Consider the following 22,292-nt stretch of genomic DNA (forward strand, 5'->3'; position numbering starts at 1 on the left):
ATGGCTGTTTGTCTTTTTGCTGACTGTGTTCACAATAAAATCACGGTGAACTGTCCGTTTTTGATCTGGCGCCTTCTGGAACTGTGAAAAACCAGAAGTAGTAGCAAACCAAGATCACAACCTTTCCAACAAGGCATCAGATTTCTATTGGTTGTAACTAGTGGTGAGTGGGCACTACCATGCTCGGGTGCTCAGTACTGGTAACTAGTGATGAGCGGACACTACCATGCTCGGGTGCTCAGTACTGGTAACTAGTGATGAGCGGACACTGCCATGCTCGGGTGTTCAGTACTGGTAACTAGTGATGAGCGGGCACTACCATGCTCAGGTGCTCAGTACTGGTAACTAGTGATGAGCGGGCACTACCATGCTCGGGTGCTCAGTACTGGTAACTAGTGATGAGCGGACACTACCATGCTCGGCTGCTCTGTACTGGTAACTAGTGATGAGCGGGCACTACCATGCTCGGGTGCTCAGTACTGGTAACTAGTGATGAGCGGGCACTACCATGCTCGGGTGTTCAGTACTGGTAACTAGTGATGAGCGGGCACTACCATGCTCGGGTGCTCAGTACTGGTAACTAGTGATGAGCGGGCACTACCATGCTCGGGTGCTCAGTACTGGTAACTAGTGATGAGCGGGCACTACCATGCTCGGGTGCTCAGTACTGGTAACTAGTGATGAGCGGGCACTGCCATGCTCAGGTGCTCAGTACTGGTAACTAGTGATGAGCGGGCACTACCATGCTCGGGTGCTCGGTACTAGTAACTAGTGATGAGCGGGCACTACCATGCTCAGGTGCTCAGTACTGGTAACTAGTGATGAGCGGGCACTACCATGCTCGGGTGCTCAGTACTGGTAACTAGTGATGAGCGGACACTACCATGCTCGGGTGTTCAGTACTGGTAACTAGTGATGAGCGGGCACTGCCATGCTCGGGTGTTCAGTACTGGTAACTAGTGATGAGCGGGCACTGCCATGCTCGGGTGCTCAGTACTGGTAACTAGTGATGAGCGGGCACTACCATGCTCGGGTGTTCAGTACTGGTAACTAGTGATGAGCGGGCACTACCATGCTCGGGTGCTCTGTACTGGTAACTAGTGATGAGCGGGCACTACCATGCTCAGGTGCTCAGTACTGGTAACTAGTGATGAGCGGGCACTACCATGCTCGGGTGTTCAGTACTGGTAACTAGTGATGAGCGGGCACTACCATGCTCGGGTGCTCAGTACTGGTAACTAGTGATGAGCGGGCACTACCATGCTCGGGTGCTCAGTACTGGTAACTAGTGATGAGCGGACACTACCATGCTCGGGTGTTCAGTACTGGTAACTAGTGATGAGCGGGCACTGCCATGCTCGGGTGTTCAGTACTGGTAACTAGTGATGAGCGGGCACTGCCATGCTCGGGTGCTCAGTACTGGTAACTAGTGATGAGCGGGCACTACCATGCTCGGGTGTTCAGTACTGGTAACTAGTGATGAGCGGGCACTACCATGCTCAGGTGCTCAGTACTGGTAACTAGTGATGAGCGGGCACTACCATGCTCGGGTGCTCAGTACTGGTAACTAGTGATGAGCGGACACTACCATGCTCGGGTGTTCAGTACTGGTAACTAGTGATGAGCGGGCACTGCCATGCTCGGGTGTTCAGTACTGGTAACTAGTGATGAGCGGGCACTGCCATGCTCGGGTGCTCAGTACTGGTAACTAGTGATGAGCGGGCACTACCATGCTTGGGTGTTCAGTACTGGTAACTAGTGATGAGCGGGCACTACCATGCTCGGGTGCTCTGTACTGGTAACTAGTGATGAGCGGGCACTACCATGCTCAGGTGCTCAGTACTGGTAACTAGTGATGAGCGGGCACTACCATGCTCGGGTGCTCGGTACTGGTAACTAGTGATGAGCGGGCACTACCATGCTCAGGTGCTCAGTACTCGTAACTAGTGATGAGCGGGCACTACCATGCTCAGGTGCTCAGTACTGGTAACTAGTGATGAGCGGGCACTACCATGCTCGGGTGCTCTGTACTGGTAACTAGTGATGAGCGGGCACTACCATGCTCAGGTGCTCAGTACTGGTAACTAGTGATGAGCGGGCACTACCATGCTCGGGTGCTCGGTACTGGTAACTAGTGATGAGCGGGCACTACCATGCTCAGGTGCTCAGTACTCGTAACTAGTGATGAGCGGGCACTACCATGCTCGGGTGCTCGGTATTCGTAATCAGTGCAAGCGTCATACGATATAGTCGTCATCCTCATCATCCTTGTCCTCGTTTGCCTTCATATTGATTCTAGGCTTGGTCTTCTTCATATCGGCGGTGATCATCCAGCTGTGTGGGGCAGATTGTTCCTCTGTGGATATTGGTTCCTGATTGATTCCACAGTTCGGATTTCTCGCTGTTTATTTCGGAGCATTAACTCCCAAAATGATCGTCTTCGTGGACATCTTCTAATGCGCGGCTTTGATTTCTGTTTTCGTTTCCCCGGGTAAAGGAAGTTGTTTCTAACCATTATTCCTCCGTGTAATAGTCGTCGTCGCGCTTCCTTTCTGTGATTTATTTATTCTACTTTTAGATTTTAAGAATTACAAAATCCCTGAATCGCATTTCCTCTTTAATTAGCGGACAGGCCCCACTCCTTTTCGGGGGGGTTACATTTTTCAGGAGCTTCTTACTCATTTTTGTTTTCGGGAAATCGGGGTGATGAATCCTCAGAACGGTCACCCATTTATTGCAATATAGTTAAAAATGTATCATTTGAGATCTGACGCCCCTCATGGGAGCGGGACGGTCGCCCAGCTTGAGGATGACGGAAGACTTATATTAATTGCTTTTTGATGGCTTTGTAACTTTTTATCTTGCTTTTAAAGGGGTTGTCGAGATTTGGCAGGAAAATCTGCAGTCATTTTGTGTATCATGACGGTGCCCACCATGCACAATGTCAGGATTCTCCGGTGTCTGCAACAAGACTCGACTGTCGTGACATGCATACTTCTGGCAAAATTCCAGCTAGATATGTGCAGCCTTGCTCAATGTAAGTGAATTGAGCTAGGCTGTGCAAGTCTACTCATAATGTGGCCACAATTATGCATATTGCATAATTGCAGTCACATGACCACCCTGTCTTGCCGCCAGCAATGGAGAATCCTGACAACATGCACTGTGCGCGCTGTGAAGATTCACAACTATGCTAACTGTAGACTTTTGTGCCAAACCTGGACAAACCCTTTAAATTTCTCATTATTTTTAAGATCTCTGCCTGTTGTGTTGTAAATGTGAGTTTTCGTGCACCTATAGGACAATTGTAAATACCCCCTGAAAGTGACGTTTTTAGATCTGTAAAGGGTTCTTTTTAAGATTGAAAGTTTTCACCTATCCACAATATAAGGCCACGTTCACACGCTGAGTATTTGGTGAGGGTTTTTACCTTCAGTATTTGTAGCCAAAATCAGAAATGGAGCAATCAGAGGAACAATATAAAAATAACCCAGGCACCATTTCTGTATTTATCAGCCACTCCAAGACTTCTGGAAACCGTTGCGACTCAGTCTTGTAGTTGTTCACCAGTCACAATGCAAGACCATCAGTTTGTCACATGAGACATGTCGTTGGATGAAGCCAAGACTGAGTGATCCCCACCTATCAGAAAAATATCAAGCAGCTGGAAACCCCACTGATCCGGAAGATTGGGCTCTGAACGCCTCTCGAGGCTGGGGGGCTCTGAACGCCTCTCGAGGCTGGGGGGCTCTGAACGCCTCTCGAGGCTGGGGGGCTCTGAACGCCTCTCGAGGCTGGGGGGCTCTGAACGCCTCTCGAGGCTGGGGGCTCTGAACGCCTCTCGAGGCTGGGGGGCTCTGAACGCTTCTCGAGGCTGGGGGGCTCTGAACGCTTCTCGAGGCTGGGGGGCTCTGAACGCTTCTCGAGGCTGGGGGGCTCTGAACGCTTCTCGAGGCTGGGGGGCTCTGAACGCCTCTCGAGGCTGGGGGGCTCTGAACGCCTCTCTAGGTTGGGGGCTCTGAACGCCTCTCTAGGTTGGGGGCTCTGAACGCCTCTCTAGGTTGGGGGCTCTGAACGCCTCTCTAGGTTGGGGGCTCTGAACGCCTCTCTAGGTTGGGGGCTCTGAACGCCTCTCTAGGTTGGGGGCTCTGAACGCCTCTCTAGGTTGGGGGCTCTGAACGCCTCTCTAGGTTGGGGGCTCTGAACGCCTCTCTAGGTTGGGGGCTCTGAACGCCTCTCTAGGTTGGGGGCTCTGAACGCCTCTCTAGGTTGGGGGCTCTGAACGCCTCTCTAGGTTGGGGGCTCTGAACGCCTCTCTAGGTTGGGGGCTCTGAACGCCTCTCGGGGCTGGGGGCTCTGAACGCCTCTCGGGGCTGGGGGCTCTGAACGCCTCTCTAGGTGGGGGGCTCTGAACGCCTCTCTAGGTGGGGGGCTCTGAACGCCTCTCTAGGTTGGGGGCTCTGAACGCCTCTCTAGGTTGGGGGCTCTGAACGCCTCTCTAGGTTGGGGGCTCTGAACGCCTCTCTAGGTTGGGGGCTCTGAACGCCTCTCGGGGCCGGGGGCTCTGAACGCCTCTCGGGGCTGGGGGCTCTGAACGCCTCTCGAGGCTGGCATTGATGCACTTCAATGTCCAAATCATTCTCTTTGTACTCTGCGGTCTCCTGCAATCCCAAAGTTGGCTTCTTCCTATAGATAATGTCAGATCAGTGGTGCACATCTCCATAATGATTAAGCATTTCAAATTATTTGTAATGGATAAATATTAACTTCTAGTGTTGGGAATAGCTCCTTAAGAAGTGATGGCACTTTAGTAGAATATCCCATTATTTTATATTGTGGGTGGCTTTTGTCTTAACATCTGGAGCACAGACCGATGCTGAAATCAGTGATATAAAGCCACCTAAACCATTTCTGTTCTTCCTACCAACTTCTTTCGATCTCCCATTTGTTGTCCGTATTGGTGTGCCGGGTTCCTATTCATGGCAATGAAGAGTCAATCTATCAGGGTGTCTTTGCCGGGAGGTTTCAACATGAAAACACACCTCTAAGGTCCATCATCAGGGTTCACAGCGTTTTGGATGTAGCTCTTTTTCGCTCTGTCCAAAATGCGGCATTGTACAATACAGGCACTGGGGATAGGATTTATAGAAATCTCCTGCCCCCTGTGCTTGTTTTTCCCGTAACGTAAACTGACCTGCGGTGCAGCTTCTCGAGCTGCAGCATGGCAATTTATTACTACAGAGCCGCGAGGGTTCTGAGCATAGAGAACAGAGACCGCAGCGGCCTGAACTCTGGACTGTGGACACGGGCAGCTGCTGTCTCCTGCGGAGATAACCTGCAGACCGCAGGAGAGGATATGCTGTGTCCAGGACACAGCATGTCTGGATCATGGGCGCACCCTAAGGCCGCTTTCACATTTCGTTTTAACTTACATACAGTGGTCCTGTCGGAGCTTCCGTCTGAACACCCCTGCAAAACTGGTTTTGGATGCATGCGACGGTGGAGCCATTGACTATAATGGAACAGATGGAGTAAGCGTGTGCAGGGCGCCGTGCCGCGGTGTAGTGTGTCGTGCCCGGATGGCACTGGTGTACTCACGATTAATGCACACTGAGTCACTGGTAAACCAAAGTTCGGTAGTGGTCGGTCCCCGCGGCCGGCTGCTGTTATGCCCTGTGGGGTTGATGGTGACCCCTTTTCCCGTGCACCTCTGAATGTTTTTGTTTCGGCCCCCCCCCCTGCCTGAGCAGTGGGAGCCCACTCCCCAGCGTTGAGCCTGCAGGCGCTGGCCCGTCGTTGTTTGGCCCTTGGCGGTGGCGCTCACCCGGTCTCGGTGGGCTTTTGCCTTCTTTCGGGACTTTGGTTGTGGATGAACCCCTGAGGTCCAGCCAGCAATCAGTCAATTTGCCTACACTCAGTGGCTTCTAAGCTAGGAAGGTGTCTGAGTACCCTTCTTCTGTTTGGTGCTCCGGTACACGTTTGGCTCCCCTGTTCGGGACCGGCGGGCTCCAACCCAAGCCCAGTCCGTACGGTTCCTGGTTCCTGACGTTTTCCAAGGGGCCCAGGCTCCAACCTGGGTCCCTGACAGTCTCTTTCCTCTTTCACCTCCTGTCACTCTCAACTCTAAACTTTGTCTGCTTGAACTTCCTGCCCCAGGACAGTAGTCTCCTCGGTGGGTGTGTCTTTCCGCCTGACTCCGCCCACCTGGTGTGCTCCACTTGCCCTGGGGGAGGCATCAGGTCCCCCTATCGGGTGACATGTGTGTGACCTCACAGGGGTTAGGGATGTGTGTGTATGTGGCTGATGTAATTACCTGTGACCCCTGGGGTCCAGGGCGACACATATACGCCTGAAAATGGTGCAAGACAGAGCCCAGACTGATTCCGACTGGTCCATTATAGTCAATGGCCCCGCTGGCGCATGTCTCAGAAACCTGTCTTGCGGAGGTGTTCGGACAGAAGCTACGATGGGACCAGTGAACGTAGGTAAAAACGAAATGTGAAAGCGGCCTAATACACATGTAGCTGTTACGTTATGGGAAAAAAACAACCTGGCAATTGTTCAGCATTTTTCACCTAAAGAAAAAAGCTCCAAATTTTGCCACTGAATTAATACAGGCAAAAAGAATTCCCTGCATCAGACGCATAATTTTCTGTTAGGCTATGTGTCCACGGGAGAATGTAGCTGCGGATTTTTCTGCATCAAAATCCGCAGCTTTCCCGCAAAATCTGCACCTTTTCAAAGGTGTGGATTTGATGCGGATTTTGGTGCGGATTTTTTTTTTTTCCCCCAATTTTAAAGCCAAAATCCGGATGAAAATCTGCAACAATAATTGACATGTTGCAGATTTTTCCGGACCAAAATCCGCACGAAATCCGCTGCGGAAAAATCCGCAGCGTGGGCACAGCATTTCCAAAATGCCATAGAAATGGCTGGGAAGTACCTGTGCTGCAGATTTTCGGGAAATCCGCGGCTTTTCTGCGAGAAATCTGCGGCAAAATCCGCGCATTTTCCGCAGCGTGGGCACATATAGCCATAGAGTTTTCAGGTGGAAAAATCCACATAAAAAAAAACGTTAATTCTGTGAACGTACCCTATGAATTGGGAGCAGAAATGACGTCCCATCTTTATTCCGTGGCTTCTATGTTGAACATCTACAGTGATCAGACCCTAAAATTGCTGGCTTTACAATCCGCTCATAAATTGCTCATCTGCGTGTTCGGTGCCGTCCGCGCCTCATGAATCGTTCACCCCCGGATCTGTTTGGAGTCTGTTGATTTCCTTTTGGCATTTTTGGAGCTCCCGTCAGTGATGATATAAAATGCAGGCGGAGGGTTGGGGCTTGGCACCGGGGTTTGGCCATGACTTGGCACCTTCTTTATAGAGCTCATGTTGCCGCAGTTGATTACAGAACATTTTATACCGTTATTACACTCCATAAAAAAAAAAATCCCTCATCTTTGTCTCTATGAAAGGTTTCTTTGTTGACTTCTTTTTAGGATATTCAATTCTAGACGTTGATTCTGTTACTGATGTCAGAAACCAATCATTAAATAGCAAAAATTAAAGATGGCGCTTCTTAAGGCATTGTTCCGGATTTAAAAAAAATGAATAAAAAATTTCTTTTTCAGAAAAAAATGAATAGGAAGAATCCTTTTGATCTTTTTATTTTTTTTTTTATAGTTTTTTGTTTTGTTTTTTAATTTTTATCATTGGCTTTTCTGCAGCTCCTTGTCAGATGTATAAGGTTTCGGCTCTCGCGAAGGATTAAGTGTAATCTTATTTTTATGTTCCCTGTCAAATGGATTTCATGCTCCGGAGTAGTCGCACTTGACACGTGCACCCGGCGTGTTGTGCACTGGATACTGTTGTGTCCCTTGTGTCTATGGTACTTATATAATGCATAATATTCAGGAATCTGTGGCAATTCTCAGGAATGCGGAGTATATTGTTAAATCGCATGATACAATCATCTACGGAATATTACATTAAACTTTTTGAGTATTTGTTGTGTTTTATATATTTGAATATTTGCCTTTTTATTAGATTCAGGACATTTTAGAAATCCGAAAATTCCGGAAAAACCTATATTATTGGGAATTTTAAAATAGACCTTTTTAGCATATCTACAGGGTCTTGTGGATTATAAATGTGTGATCCCACCTCTGGGAACTGCCCCTATACAGAGAGCGAGGCTCCGGTGTCCCCGTCCCACCCTCGTGACTGCCATTTCCTTGCCTTTTTCGACTTTCATTTATGGAAGTTACAGTTAGGCTATGTGCGCACAGTGCGTTTTTCGCTGCGTTTTTGCGCGTTTTTCGCTGTGTTTTTGGCCTCAAAACTGCATGACTTTGCTTCCCCAGCAAAGTCTATGAGTTTTCATTTTTGCTGTCCGCACACAACTGTTTTTTAAGCTGCGTTTTTGAGCTTAAAAAAAAAAAATGGACATGTCAATTCTTTCCTGCATTTTTCTGCAATGCATTGGAAAACCGCAGAAAAACGCAGAGATCAAAAACGCAGCAAAACGCAGCCAAAAACGCACCAAATCGCGGTAAAAACGCATGCTTTTGTTGCCGCGTTTTTTGACGCGGGTGCGTTTTTAGCGGCCAAAAACGCACAAAACCGCAGAGTAAAAAAACGCAGTGTGTGAACTTAGGCTAACAGTGAACATGCTTGCGCTCGCTACTAACTTTACCTTTTTTTAGATGTGGTCATCCGCCTACTCGCAGGGTGTGACCGAGGTCAAGGCATCCTAATGTGCCAAAAAGGTGCAGGGATTGGAAGTGGGCAAGACTTTTATGATCTGTCCTTAGTCTTAATTTTGACATTTAGGACAGAGACAAACTCTTTTAATAGCTATAGAAGAGTAGAGTCTACTAGCTTTAAAGATAATCTGTCAACAGATGTTTGCTACCTCATCTGAGAGCAGCATGATGTAGGCAAAGAGATCCCGAATCTAATGATGTATCACTTAGATTACTGGGTGCAGCCATTCTGACACAATCAGAATGTATAGATTTAGCCATGCAGCAGAGCTGAGAGAGCTGCCGGAGCCCACACCAGGCTCTGTATAGAGATTGTACATTGGCAGTAAAGTGTCAGTTAGAGGAGAGGGCGTGCTGGACTGCTGTGCACGAGACATTGTAATCTGAGCAATGATCAATCCTGCTGGTTAAATAAAAATGGCAAACAGATCGGACCTTGACAAGACTGGCATCCCTGAATTCTCTGTGTTAACCCTTGCAGCATGCTGTCTTCAGCTTACATAGCAAAAAAACCTGCTGACCGATCCCCTTTACCTAGTCTATAGAGCATCCATTATTTTCTAGCCAGTTGATGGATCCACACACACAAATCTTATATTATCATTTTTGGCAGGGTCCTCCTGCGTAAAAAGAAAAAAAAAACCACAAAAATAAATGGTGAAAACGTTTCTACAGTTCAAGAACTAAGCTCACAAGTGACCGTTGACTGTACAGCAGGTGTAAGGCTGAGGAAGGGGCTTGTGCGCAGGGGACCGCAGTGCTGGGGGCTTTGTCCGGAGTATTTAGCTTGAGAGCTAAAGTTTGCAATTAACTTGTACTTATTGGCTTGAGGCGTCATTGCCAGTGAGACCACCGCAGCTGTACGAAACTCTACTCTTCATATATGGATTTTACTATATGCCAACCTACCTGAAATTGGGGTCTGGAAGTGGTTAATAATAATAATAATAATAATAATAATAATAATAATAATAATAATAATAATTAATAATAAAAATAATAATTAATGATGATTTTTTTTATTTTTTTTTTTAAGGGGTGGATCTGTTTTTGGAGTAGGGCTTATATTTAAAGCGTACTGAAAAGAGACCCAACAATCCTACTAGGGTTTTTGGGGAAACTGAGTTACTGAGTTACTGCTCCCTATAGACCTCAAATAATATTTATAATATATATAAAATGTAAAATTAATCTCAATCTCACAAGCCTCCATTTTCTCCGCAGACAGTAAAGCCATCGTGGATGGAAATCTCAAGCTTATCCTTGGTCTTATTTGGACCCTTATTCTACACTATTCAATCTCTATGCCGGTATGGGAAGATGAGGGCGATGAAGAGACCAAAAATCAGACCCCGAAACAGAGGCTTCTGGGCTGGATTCAGAACAAGATCCCTTACCTGCCCATTACCAATTTCCATCAGAACTGGCAGGATGGCAAAGCCCTCGGTGCCTTGGTTGACAGCTGCGCTCCAGGTAATCTACAAATCCTATTTAGGGGTTGTACATATTTTTTGAGGTATTGCTGAGAATTGTTATTCAAAATAACATTTTATTTCAGGGCTGTGTCCTGACTGGGAGACATGGGACCCCAATAAGCCAGTTGATAACGCTCGTGAGGCCATGCAGCAAGCAGACGACTGGCTCGGAGTCCCTCAGGTAAGAACCAATTTGATCTGGAGAAAAAATGGAAAAATAGGTATATATATTTTAATATAGTATGTGTGTATGTATGTATGTGTATGTATGTGTATGTATGTGTATGTATGTGTGTGTATGTGTATATATATATATATATATATATATATATATATATATATATATATATATATATATATATATATATATATATATATATATATAAAAAATATAATATAATAATGTATATACAATATAATTTTATATATATTGTATATAGTAATATATATTATTTTTTTTAGTTTTTTTTTACTTATACCAGACTACTTCTTCTTTATTATAATAATAATAATAATTAATAATAATAATAAAAAAAATCCGGTGTACGACCCCTTTTCGACTTGAATAAGTCCACAATACTAGAAATAAACTATGGACCAGGTTAGTGCAGTTTCCTGGAAAATTGAATGTATGCTCAGCTAAAATCTGTTTTCATGTTTGATCTTTTACTTACAACTTTTAACTAGTGGAAAACTTAGGTTCAGGTTTGTTTTTTTTTCTATTTTCCACTTTGCTTGTCAAGAGACGTCAAAACCTGATAATCAAGATTGTCCCGAGGTTTCTTAAGGCCCCGTCACACTAAGCAACATCGCTGGTAACGAACAACTTTTGTGACGTTGCTAGCGATGTTGCTGTGTGTGACATCCAGCAACAACCTGGCCCCTGCTGTGAGGTCGTTGGTTGTTGCTGAATGTCCTGGGCCATTTTTTAGTTGTTGCTGTCCTGCTGTGAAGCACAGATCGCTGTGTGTGACAGCGAGACAGCAACAACTAATGTGCAGTGAGCAGGGAGCCAGCTTCTGCTGAGGCTGGTAACTAATGTAAACATCGGGTAACCAAGAAGCCCTGTCCTTGGTTACCCGATATTTACCTTTGATACCAGCCTCCTCCGCTCTCACTGCCTGTGCTGCCGGCTCCTGCTCTGTGCACATGTAGCTGCAGCACACATCAGGCAATTAACCCGATGTGTGCTGTAACTAGGAGAGCAAGGAGCCAGCACTAAGCAGTGTGCGCTGCTCCCTGCTCTGTGCACATTTATCTGCAGCACACATCGGGTTAATTAACCTGATGTGTGCTGTAACTAGGAGACTGGGGGCTGGTCACTGGTTGCTGGTGAGCTCACCAGCAACTCGTGTAGCCACGCTCCAGCGATCCCTGCCAGGTCAGGTTGCTGGTGGGATCGCTGGAGCGTCGCAGTGTGACAGCTCACCAGCAACCTCCTAGCAACTTACCAGCGATCCCTATCGTTGTTGGGATCGCTGGTAAGTTGCTTAGTGTGACTGGACCTTTACCCAATTTCTGCTGAAGTAGGAAAGAAAACGGCTGCAGATAATGCAGTGCCCTGAGTCAGATGTAGGCGTGCTTCTTATACATCATTTAGCAGGATTAATATTAATTGTAGAGAAAAGATTAAGGATCCAGAAGACGCTGGAATCTTTTAATGACTCGTTAAATTGACAGTTCTCACTCGGAGCCCTGATAATGCCATATAGATAAAATGCGTTTTCTGCCCACAAAGCATGAAATCTTTCTGCTTTGTTACTGCAGACGTCTCTTGGTGAGTCCCTGCGCTGTAGGATTTGTATTTTTCCAGCGTTGATATCTCTGTAGAGGATGTTGTTCTTCTAAAGGAGTTGTCTGGGATCGATAACAAACTACCTCTTTTTAAATACAGTTTGGTGATTAAAACACTTGGGAATCCAACTATAAGTTATTAGGGAGTTATAATAGCGAATCCCTATGATATTGTTACAATAAGACTCTATTCAAGTGGAATCCCCCGGTTATAGAAGTAGAAAGGCGAAACAATTCTCCATTATTTATACCGGTCCACTGAACCCATAAACCAACATCATTTAGCATTTCAAATACTAAGAAGGTTGGTCAGAGGTAAGTGCTCGTATTCTTATTTATTCCTATGTTCTTGTCTCCAGGTGATAGCCCCAGAGGAAATCATTCACCCAAATGTGGATGAACACTCGGTCATGACCTACCTGTCACAGTTCCCCAAAGCGAAGCTTAAACCTGGAGCCCCGCTGAAGCCGAAGCTGAACCCTAAAAAAGCAAGAGCTTATGGTCGAGGTGAAGTTGTCATCTTCTTTTGCATATTTGTTAATGAAGTGGTCAATATTTAGAGTGATATTCTCTCTCGTGTTAAACGTGTCAGTCCGTGGTATAGAAATGTCTTCCATCTGGCCAGTGCTTTTAGTTTTTTAATTCTTCTGCCTTTATAGAGGCAGAACTGAGCAGATTTCATGTATGGTTATGTTGGAAAACAAAGTGACCTACAATTTGTTCATGTAAAATAGCTGATATAGGAGTCCAGTGGGCAGAGCAGCTTATACAGAAAAGGCTGTCAATCAGTGAATTAGACTGCCCAAGGTCGCCAGGTTTTTCCCTTATGAACTGCGGCCGCCACCAGCGAGCCTAGATAGAGAAAAAAAAAAATTAAAAAAATAAATATAGATAGATTAGATTATATAGATAGATTAGATAGATAGATTATATATATATAGATAGATAGATTATATAGATAGATTATAGATAGATAGATAGAGGGATAGATATATAGATAGATAGATTATTATATGTGTGTGTATATATATGTATGTGTATGTATGTATGTATGTATGTATGTATGGATAGATAGATTATTATATATATATAGACTAGATAGATTGTTTATTATATATATATATATATATAGACTAGATAGAATATATATATATATAGACTAGATAGATAGAATATAGATAGAATATATATATATATAGACTAGATAGATTATATATATAGATAGATAGATAGATAGATAGATAGATAGATTAGATTAGATTAGATTAGATTAGATTAGATATATATATATATAGATTATATATAATTTTTTATATTTCTTTTATATATGATATTATATATAAGAATGCTGCATATAAGAGCCCAGGCCGTGCTGTATAACATAAAAAACACCTTTTATAATACTCACCTAGGGGGCGGTCTGGCCCAATGGGTGTCACTGCTCTCGGTCCGGTGCCTCCTCTATCTTTCTGATCACCATCCTCCTGCCCAATCCCGTGTCCATGACACATCCGACATCATCCGCACATAGGCCTCCATTGCGCTCCGGCACATGCGCACTTTGATCTGCCCGGCTGAGGGCAGAGCAAAGTACTGTAATACGCACGTGCAAGGAAAGGTCAAAGATCACCCGCACATGCGCACTTCAGAGCTTTGATTTGCCCTCAGTCGGGTGGAGAGAAGTGTGCGTGCGTTGGAGTGCAATGGAGGCCGCTCTGTGGATGATGCTGGGCACGAGGATGGTGATCCCACAAGATGGAGGAGGCACCGTACTGAGAGCAGCAACGCCCATTGGACCAGACTGCCCCCTAGGCGAGTATTTTATAAAGGTGTTTTTTACATTACACATCACAGCCTGGGCTCTTATATACAGTATTCTGGAATTCTATATATAAGGGCTCACTGGTGGTGGCTGCAGCACATAAGGGTAAAACCTGGTGACCATTTCCCTTTTAACCTAGAATGATCAGGTCTTTCAATCAATAAGTTCCACTTTAGACCACGTTCACACGTTCAGTATTTGTAGCTAAGATCGGGAGGGGGACTATCGGAGGAAAAGTATAATAGAAGCCTGGCACCACTTCTGCATTTATCACCCCCTCCTGGCTTTGGCTTAAAAATACAGATGTAAAATACTGACCAAACACTGAACGAGTGAATGCGGCCTTAATCTGAACTTTTTTTCTGCCAAACTATGTAACGTTCTGCTCCGCTCCTGCACTATACCATACGGACCAGAGAGAGAATAATATTTTCAACATGACAGATTCACTTAGTGTTATTGCATATTGTAAGCAATTATGATTTTAATACTTGCATTATTGCAGTGACAATGTTTTTTCATAGACTGATGATGCCCACAATCATTGTAGGCCACGTTCGGGCCGTGTTCACGCATTGTAACGCTAGGTAAAAGGAAGTAGTAAGTGAAAGGGATGGGAAACCCTGTGTCTAGGGAAGGGTTAATAGTGATCCCTGACTAAACCTACCGCTGAGCCCTGTGTTCCCTCAGCGCCCTAGATAGGTTTCGCACCTGTGCGCCGAGCCGGATACCTGACCCTAGTGCTGGACCCTAATCTGGGCCCTAGGTAGGACACATATAGATAACAAACAAGGGAAGGAAACAACAACTATTTTCAGATGCCTCAGGAAGAGAAACTGCAAACAGCCAGGTTACACCAGAAGAATGCGAGCTGACTGCTTGCACTGAAGACTTGTGAAGGTTAAGAGGACTTATCAACCAGTACAGAGTATGGGAAAATGAGGGTATACATAGATACCAAGAAAGTGCTGATAACAAAAAAACAGCTGAAAGGATTAAGATCTCTGTAGGGTCCTAAAGGGAAAGGGATGAAAATGAAGCAGAGAAAATACATAGGATACCAAATACATCTAGCAGGCATGATTATGATTCAGGGACCGAGGAGGATCAAAAAATGCAGTATCCCAAATGGTAACAGAGTGGCTGGAACCTTAACGGATTGCAGACCTAATGCTGACACACAACTAGAAGTAGCCGTGGGATGAGCCTATGATGACCTAGTCGTCTCGACACAGCCGGAGAACTAAATATTCTGACAAATAGAGAGATAAGAAAGCTAATTTGCCTTGGAGCAGTCCCCAAAGATATAGCCCCCCACATGTAAAGGCTATGGTGATATAGGAAAACACAATACAAAGCTAGAAAAGACAAATTCAGCAAAGCTGAGGCCCAAACTATCTTTATAGGAAAGGCTAGGAAGGAGCGCTGTCTGCAACTGTAAAAAAACCCTAATATATACCAGCACTTCTGATATGGAAAAATCCTGAGGTCACACAACCTTTCCCCCACTGTATCAGCACTCCTGATGTTACTGGGATCCAAAAACACTAATACAGATGAGGGACTGAATTAATACCAAGCATGACAAATGCAATACCTTGCAGAATCATGGAGCTAAGTATACAGACACTCCCAGCAGGGAATGATCCCATTCCACCAAGAACTCCACACAGACAAAATAGGAATCAAGTATTAGTATCAAAGCAGAAAAAAAACAACAAGAAAGTGGAAAACAAACAGCAGAGGTACAAAGACCACTTATCTGAGAGGAGTTTTGGTAGTGAGCAGAGCTGGTTACAGAATGTCCTTAACACACAGGAGACCATTAAGCACTGGCAAGTAACAAGAGAAAACTACTCAGTTATATAGTCCCGATCTGACCCTGATTGCCAGTCCTCTACATGTGTGTGGCTTTCACTCCACAAATCAACTGCACCGCCAGCACTGACCACAAGAGGGAGCCCAAAACTGGAAAACTTATTCACAACAGATGATAGAAGGTCAGGGAGCTTTGCATAGCTAAATCCTGTGACCTTCTATTGCTGGATACCACAGGACGGTCTGTCACCTGTGACGCACATCTGTTGTACTCCTCTGTTTGCTGCAGATATTCACATTGGATTAAAGATGGATGAACCTAGCTACCAATTTCACTTAGGCTGGTTGACCATCTAATACTTATTTGGGCCTTTGACGCTTCGATAGATGATATTTGGGTATAAACGGATTGGGCAGTTTGATTCAAAATGCCGAAGTTTTGTTTTCCCTAGAAATTTGCCGTTAACGGAGGTGTCTGATACCAGCTCGCTCTATTTGGCCGTTGAAAACGCGATCAATTGGCCAAGCGTTCATGTACATGGGAGAGCCGGGAGAGATGGCTGTCATTAGAACCAGCGTTTGACTGTCCGCTTGAAAGTCAAAAATTCTGTATGCAATTATTTCTAAATGTTCTCTCCTCCAAAATATAGAAATACTTCTTCTGTTTGGTCTTGAAGACATAGGGACGTCCTAATGACTTAACATCATCTTGGTAAATACAGACGAGACGTAGGTGCCGTCACGTCATTTACGATATGAAGATTCTGCTGGATAAACACAAAAATTATCTTCTTATAAGATTCTTTTTAGACTTTTGCTAATCCCGAGGTGAAAGTCTTATCCTCCAGAGACAAAGGTGTGGTAAGGAGACAAGGTGTGAAGTTTGTCATTACGACACCCAGCGACATTGAACTCCTCGGCAAAAAAATGAGAAAATGGTTTTATATGATTTCATACTTTTTCAAGTGTCATGGATCATTCTGTTAGTAAATATGCTGGAGGATTATGTGTCCTTATTCTCTGCAGAAGAATTAGGAGATGTCAACTGCGCCCATACACTCCGGTATGTGAAAAATACCCTTTGTTTACCGAGATGGGCCATGGTCTTCAGAGGAACCAAAGACACATTAGGTTTCTAGTAGATTTATCTTTCATTATTATCCTGAAGACAATAAACTTCTTAAGCTCCATAATTTCTCAGTTAAATCTTTCTACCCTGTATTTCCCGAAGAGTTAATTGCTTATGTCAGTCATATGTGTTGAGGGGTACAGTTTTCACTTTTGTAGGTTAGTGCCAAGCTGGCATGGTGAGTCTTATCAGCCAGGTAATGATTTCTGGGAGGGGGTGGGGGGGGGACAATATAGAAATATCCACTTCAAAAAGGAAGAGAACAATCTTAAGTGCCACCTATAACAATCATGGAAGTCAATATCGTCCCTATATGAGCCTTGCCACATCATGACTTAAGATATCAAGCCAAACCATTAACTATTCCAAATGAGAACCCCAATTGCAGACGGCTTTTTTTTTTGGGGCTCTAGGCTCTTGTCAGTGCAAAGTAGGAAACCAGTAGGCCGGGTAAGAAGCCCTTTGACGAGTCAAAGGGTTGATCTTATTTAAATCTCTTGGTCTAGATGAATTACATCCTATGATACTGATGGAAATGGCAGAAGAAATTGTAGAACCACTAACCAGACTCTTAGAAAATTCCTAGAGAACAGGACAAGTCTCAGAAGATTAGAGAAGGGCATATGTTGTCCGTATCTTCAAAAAAAAGGAAAAAAGATGGAGCCAGAAAATTACAGGCAAATGAGCATTACTTCTATGTCAAGAAAAATCTTTGGACAAATTATTATACAGCATGGTACTTGGATAAGAATACAGTAATTAATCAGCCAGCATGGGTTTTCAGCAAAAAAGTCATGCCAGACTAATCTTCTTTCCTTCTACGATGGAATCTGACTGGGTGGATCAAGGAAATCTAGTAGATATAGTATATCTCAGCATCAGCAAAGTATTTGATAAAGTATCTCATACTATTATTATTCAAATCAAAAAGTCCGTGGAGCCTGTGTTAGGAGTCTCAACACAGAAACTAGCCAGATATCCCTCCGGGAAGGACCTAGCCAAGGAGGGGCTCTTTTTAGGAAACCACCATAACCACCATATGAAGTGGCCCTTTTAGTCAATATCCAACTCTCAAGTTTAAAGACATGACAAGATACTATTATTATTGGAAAAAAAATGACCAAATATAGAATGAACAAGGTTATGGTTAGGTGGATTCATAAATGGCTCAGTGGTTGTACTGAAAGAGTGGTAATAAATGACTGCACATCCAGTTGGAAGAGTGTTTCAACTGGTTTCACAAGGCTCTGTCATGTTGGGTCAACATGTTTACCTAAAGATCCTTTAGCTAGATCATTTATAAACTAATCAAATTTGCAGCAAACAAAAGGAAAAGGCAGATAAATGATTCAAAAGGATCTAGATAAGATGGAATAATAAGCAGTGCCAGGGACTAGTAGAATGGTATTTAACAAGGAAAAATGCGAAATTCTATGTCTGGGCAAGAAAAACAAAAATATCAACAGAATGAGAGGAATAGAACTAAACAACAGCACAAGTGAAAAAGACTTAAGTATACCAATAGATCACAGACTGCACAGGAGTCAACAGTGTGATGCAGCAGCAAAAAAGGCAAACTGAGTTATTGGATGTATTAAGAGAAGCATAGAGTTTAGATCATGTGAAGTAATAATCGCCCTCTTCTCCTCTTTGGTCAGACCTCATCTGGAATACTGTGTACAGTTCTGGGCACAGTTTTCAAAAAGATATTGAGAAATTGGAGAATGTTCAGAAAAAGGCTACCAGAATGGTGACAGGTCTGCAAACCATGTCCTATGAGGATCGGGTTAAAGGATCTGGGAATGTTTAGCTTGCAAAAAAAAAAAAAGATTTGCACTGCCATGAGCGTTGCCCACACAGACCAGGACATATACAAACATTTATGGCTTGCTGACAACCCATCACTGGTGGCCATTTTTAATAATAATCCAGTATTTTTCAGGATTTATTTTCATTGATTTTGTTTATGCTATTTTGGGGGTAAATCGATACTTATGTCAAATTTTGTATTGATGATTTGCAATGTTTTTGCAGGAGTGGAACCTACGGGGAATATGGTGAAAAGACCGGCTCCGTTTACGGTGGAGACAATCAGTGCTGGGCAAGGAGAAGTTTTAGTTTATGTGGAAGATCCGGAAGGAATAAGGGAAGAGGTATGGGGGCTGGGGGTAGGGGTGATTTTTTTTTTTTTAAATTGAAAAGTTCCCCCTGCCTCTTTGTTATTAACGGGCATAAAATGGTTTTATCGCTGAGAATGGCTGTGAACAATACGCTCAGTGATGTCCGGTGATATCACGTTATCTCCCATTACTGCATTCTCAGCTGACAGGCGTCACATCTTATCAAGATGCCTTTTCTCAAAGTATGAAGACAACTTGAGCTTTCCATCAATGAGTGTTGAGTTAATATTTTATTAAAGCTGTAAAACATTTTTCAAAAGAAATGCACGAAAAATAGAAAATATAACTACCTTATATGTAAATACATTCCGACCTACTGATTTTTATTTTTTTTTGGGGGGGGGGGGTCCGGCATGTATCTAATGTGTTGAAGGGGATGGATGAATAGGATCAAATTGTGTATTTCAATATGTTCAATCCACTGGCGGATGCAGGAAAGGGCCCCTGAGCAAGAACAGTATATGGGCCTTCTGCAACCCAAAAGCTCCCCATAATGCACGATTCCTCCAACTTTGGAGGTAGAAATGGGCCCCCTTAACTCTGGAGTCAGCAATAATAAATCCGCCTCTGGTCCAGTCCTTTGGCAACTGCTTGATTGCATCTGAACAAAGTGGCTGCCATGTTTATGGACCATCGGGGGAAAAAACTGCCAGCAGAATGAGTGTTGGGATGATTTTTAGGAGAACCTTTTTATTAACGGGAAAAAAATCTCTGCCGCAGTAAAAAGTCCATTTCCCCTAAATTTTACCCTTTAGATATTCTATAGACCAAGCCACAGTCAGTAGATTCAAGAGCCGCAATATAAAGTTTGGAAGGCATCAAACATCATCAGCACTTCTAAGGCCTCCATGACTCAAAACATCCAACATGGCCCATGTCATAGAAGTTGGTTCAGTTCCTTTTAGTTCTTATCCTTTTCTTTTTGTTTGGGTTTATTTTTTAGGCCAAGGTCACAGCCAACAATGACAAGAACAAGACCTTCTCCGTGGAGTATGTGCCTAAAGTTACTGGTGTCCATAAGGTAAATTGGTTTTGGTAAACCGTATATCCCGACCACAAACTTTTCGGAATGTAGAGAGTCGTTGGATTCTATAGATACTTTATTTTCTCCGTTATTTTCGTGATGTTGGCTAAAGCTCAAGAGTAGAGTTGAGCGGATCGGTGTCGGGTTGACTCAGAAGTCCGAGATCCGATCTGGAATCCGGCCAATATATGTCTGAGGGGGACAGATCTGGAGAGATCTGGAGAGATCGAGAGAGATCGAGATCCCGAATCCGGGTCGGACTCTGATTTGCCACTCAAGCTGCGCGGATCCGGATTTTTTTCGGTTCGGGTCCGCTCAACACTACTCAAGAGGACTTATAATATGCGAATATTTCAGGCCATTGTAGCAGTTTGAGTTTTTTTTGTAGTAAGGATGGCATTGTTTGTGCACCTATGTGCTAACTCCTAAGTGCCGCCTTTGTACTCCTAGCATAATACCGCACTCATATGGCTTACATCCTCTGCTACTCCATAGTGTTTATACAATCAATGAATAGATTAAAAAAATGCCTAAAGAATAACATACTTCATTTCTTGGCGAGAGACTCCACAAATCCTGGCATAAACTGAGGAGCACTGCATGTACGTGATGCTGTACTAATGTCAGTAATTAAATCCCCATTAGATATCCTTTGTAAGCTTCAAGCAGTTTAACAACCCATCTTGTTTCAAGCTGATGGATTTCAGCGTCCGCTCCGTCTGTATTTTGTGATATATTAAGTTCTGAATTTATAGAGGGAGGCAGTGAGAAGCTACAAGGAGTGTTTTCCGCTCTGGAGGACTCGGCACATCACAGCATTTAATAAACGGCCCATTGTGTTCTATAGGAACTGTGTAATTCTTCATCATGCCACTGGAGGCACTGCAGGGATGTGGCACACTTGCGATCTGGTTGACGACGGATGATCACAGGAAGTTGTAGCAGATCGATGCAGAATATTTTATGATCACTTTGTCATCAAGGGAGCTTTCTAATTAAGCCAAGATATCAGAAATGTTCAAACACAGAAGCACATTAAAGGGGTTGTCCACCACTAGGATGGACCCCTTCTAAATCAACAGGTTTTCCCCAGGTAAAATAATAAAGCCTAAACTCCTCTGCCTTACTGCCGCCGTTCCTGCTGTCGCGGCTCTTAGAGTTGTGACGTCACGTCAACCCTGTGTACAATCAGTGCCAACTTCCTTCTCTCTGCCTTTGGACCAAACCAGTTACTCAACAGGAAGTGAGCACAGTCGCAGCGCTCACTTCCTGTGGATTGTTTATTTGGTCCAAAGGCGGAGAGAAGGAAGTCGGCACTGATTGTGCTTGGGGCTCGCATGATGTCACAACCCGTGGCACCGCTGGATAGGCACCAGTATGGGAGGGAAGTATAGGCTTTATTATTTTACCTGGGGCAAACCTGTTGACTAAGAAGGGCGATTGTCCTAGTACTGGACAACCCCTTTTAATATGTCTTTCATAATGAAATATGCACAAGTTTGTGTAATCTATAAATTTTAAAGTGCTTTTTATTCTCTAAATAGTTGGTTTTTATTCTTACTCTAAAGAAGAAAGAGCAGCTCTGGAGCACCTTCCACTTTTCTAAAGGGAACCTGTCACCAGGTTTTTCCCTTATGAGCTGCAGCCACCACCAGTGAGCCCTTATATACAGCATTCTAATATGCTGTATATAAGAGCACAGGTCGCTGTGTAGAATGTTATTAAACATTTATACTCAACTAGGGGGTGGTCCGGTCCGATAGGTGTCACTGCTCTCCGGTCCGGCGCCTCCTCTCTGCGGGGACTGCTGTCCTCTTTCTTCTGAGGCCTGTTTGCATGACGTCATCCACACTAGCCAGCATTGATGTCCTGCGTAGGCGCACTTTCATCTTGACCTTGCTCAGGGCAGACCAAAGTATTGTAATGCGCATGCACGGGCGGGCGGTTTTTAACCTTTCCTTGTGCCTGAGCAATTACAGTACTTTGCTCTGCCCTCAGCAGGGCAGATCAAAGTGCGACTGCGCAGGACCGCAATGCCGTCCTGGACTGGCTAGAAGGAGGATGGATATCGCAGCAGAGAGGAGGTGCCTGACCGGAGAGCAGTGACACCCATCGGAACAGACCGCCCCCTCTAGGTGAGTATTAGAAGTTTTTTACGATCTACATAGAGGTCTGGGGTCTTATACACATCATTTTAGAATACTGTATATAAGAGCTCAATGGTGGTGGCTGCAGCTTATAGTCACCAAATCTGGTGACAGGTTCCCTTTTAATTGGAAATTATT

At 44.3% G+C, this 22,292-nt stretch overlaps 1 protein-coding gene across 6 annotated transcripts in view; it reads left to right on the plus strand.

The window, feature by feature from the left end:
• Positions 1–22,292, plus strand: part of FLNB (filamin B) — a 390,880-nt gene that overhangs the window by 130,051 nt on the left and 238,537 nt on the right. For 2 of the 6 annotated variants that reach the window (XM_075321342.1, XM_075321343.1), the window contains exons 2-6: positions 9,990–10,238; positions 10,324–10,421; positions 12,394–12,541; positions 18,838–18,956; positions 19,927–20,004. The exons of the other annotated variants lie outside the window; for them this stretch is intronic. In XM_075321342.1, the coding sequence (XP_075177457.1) occupies positions 9,990–10,238; positions 10,324–10,421; positions 12,394–12,541; positions 18,838–18,956; positions 19,927–20,004 (692 nt within the window). The remainder of the gene's footprint in view (positions 1–9,989; positions 10,239–10,323; positions 10,422–12,393; positions 12,542–18,837; positions 18,957–19,926; positions 20,005–22,292) is intronic. 6 annotated transcript variants of the gene reach the window in all.

This window comes from Anomaloglossus baeobatrachus, chromosome 8 (assembly GCF_048569485.1).
Source record: "Anomaloglossus baeobatrachus isolate aAnoBae1 chromosome 8, aAnoBae1.hap1, whole genome shotgun sequence".
Taxonomy (NCBI): Eukaryota; Metazoa; Chordata; class Amphibia; order Anura; family Aromobatidae; genus Anomaloglossus; species Anomaloglossus baeobatrachus.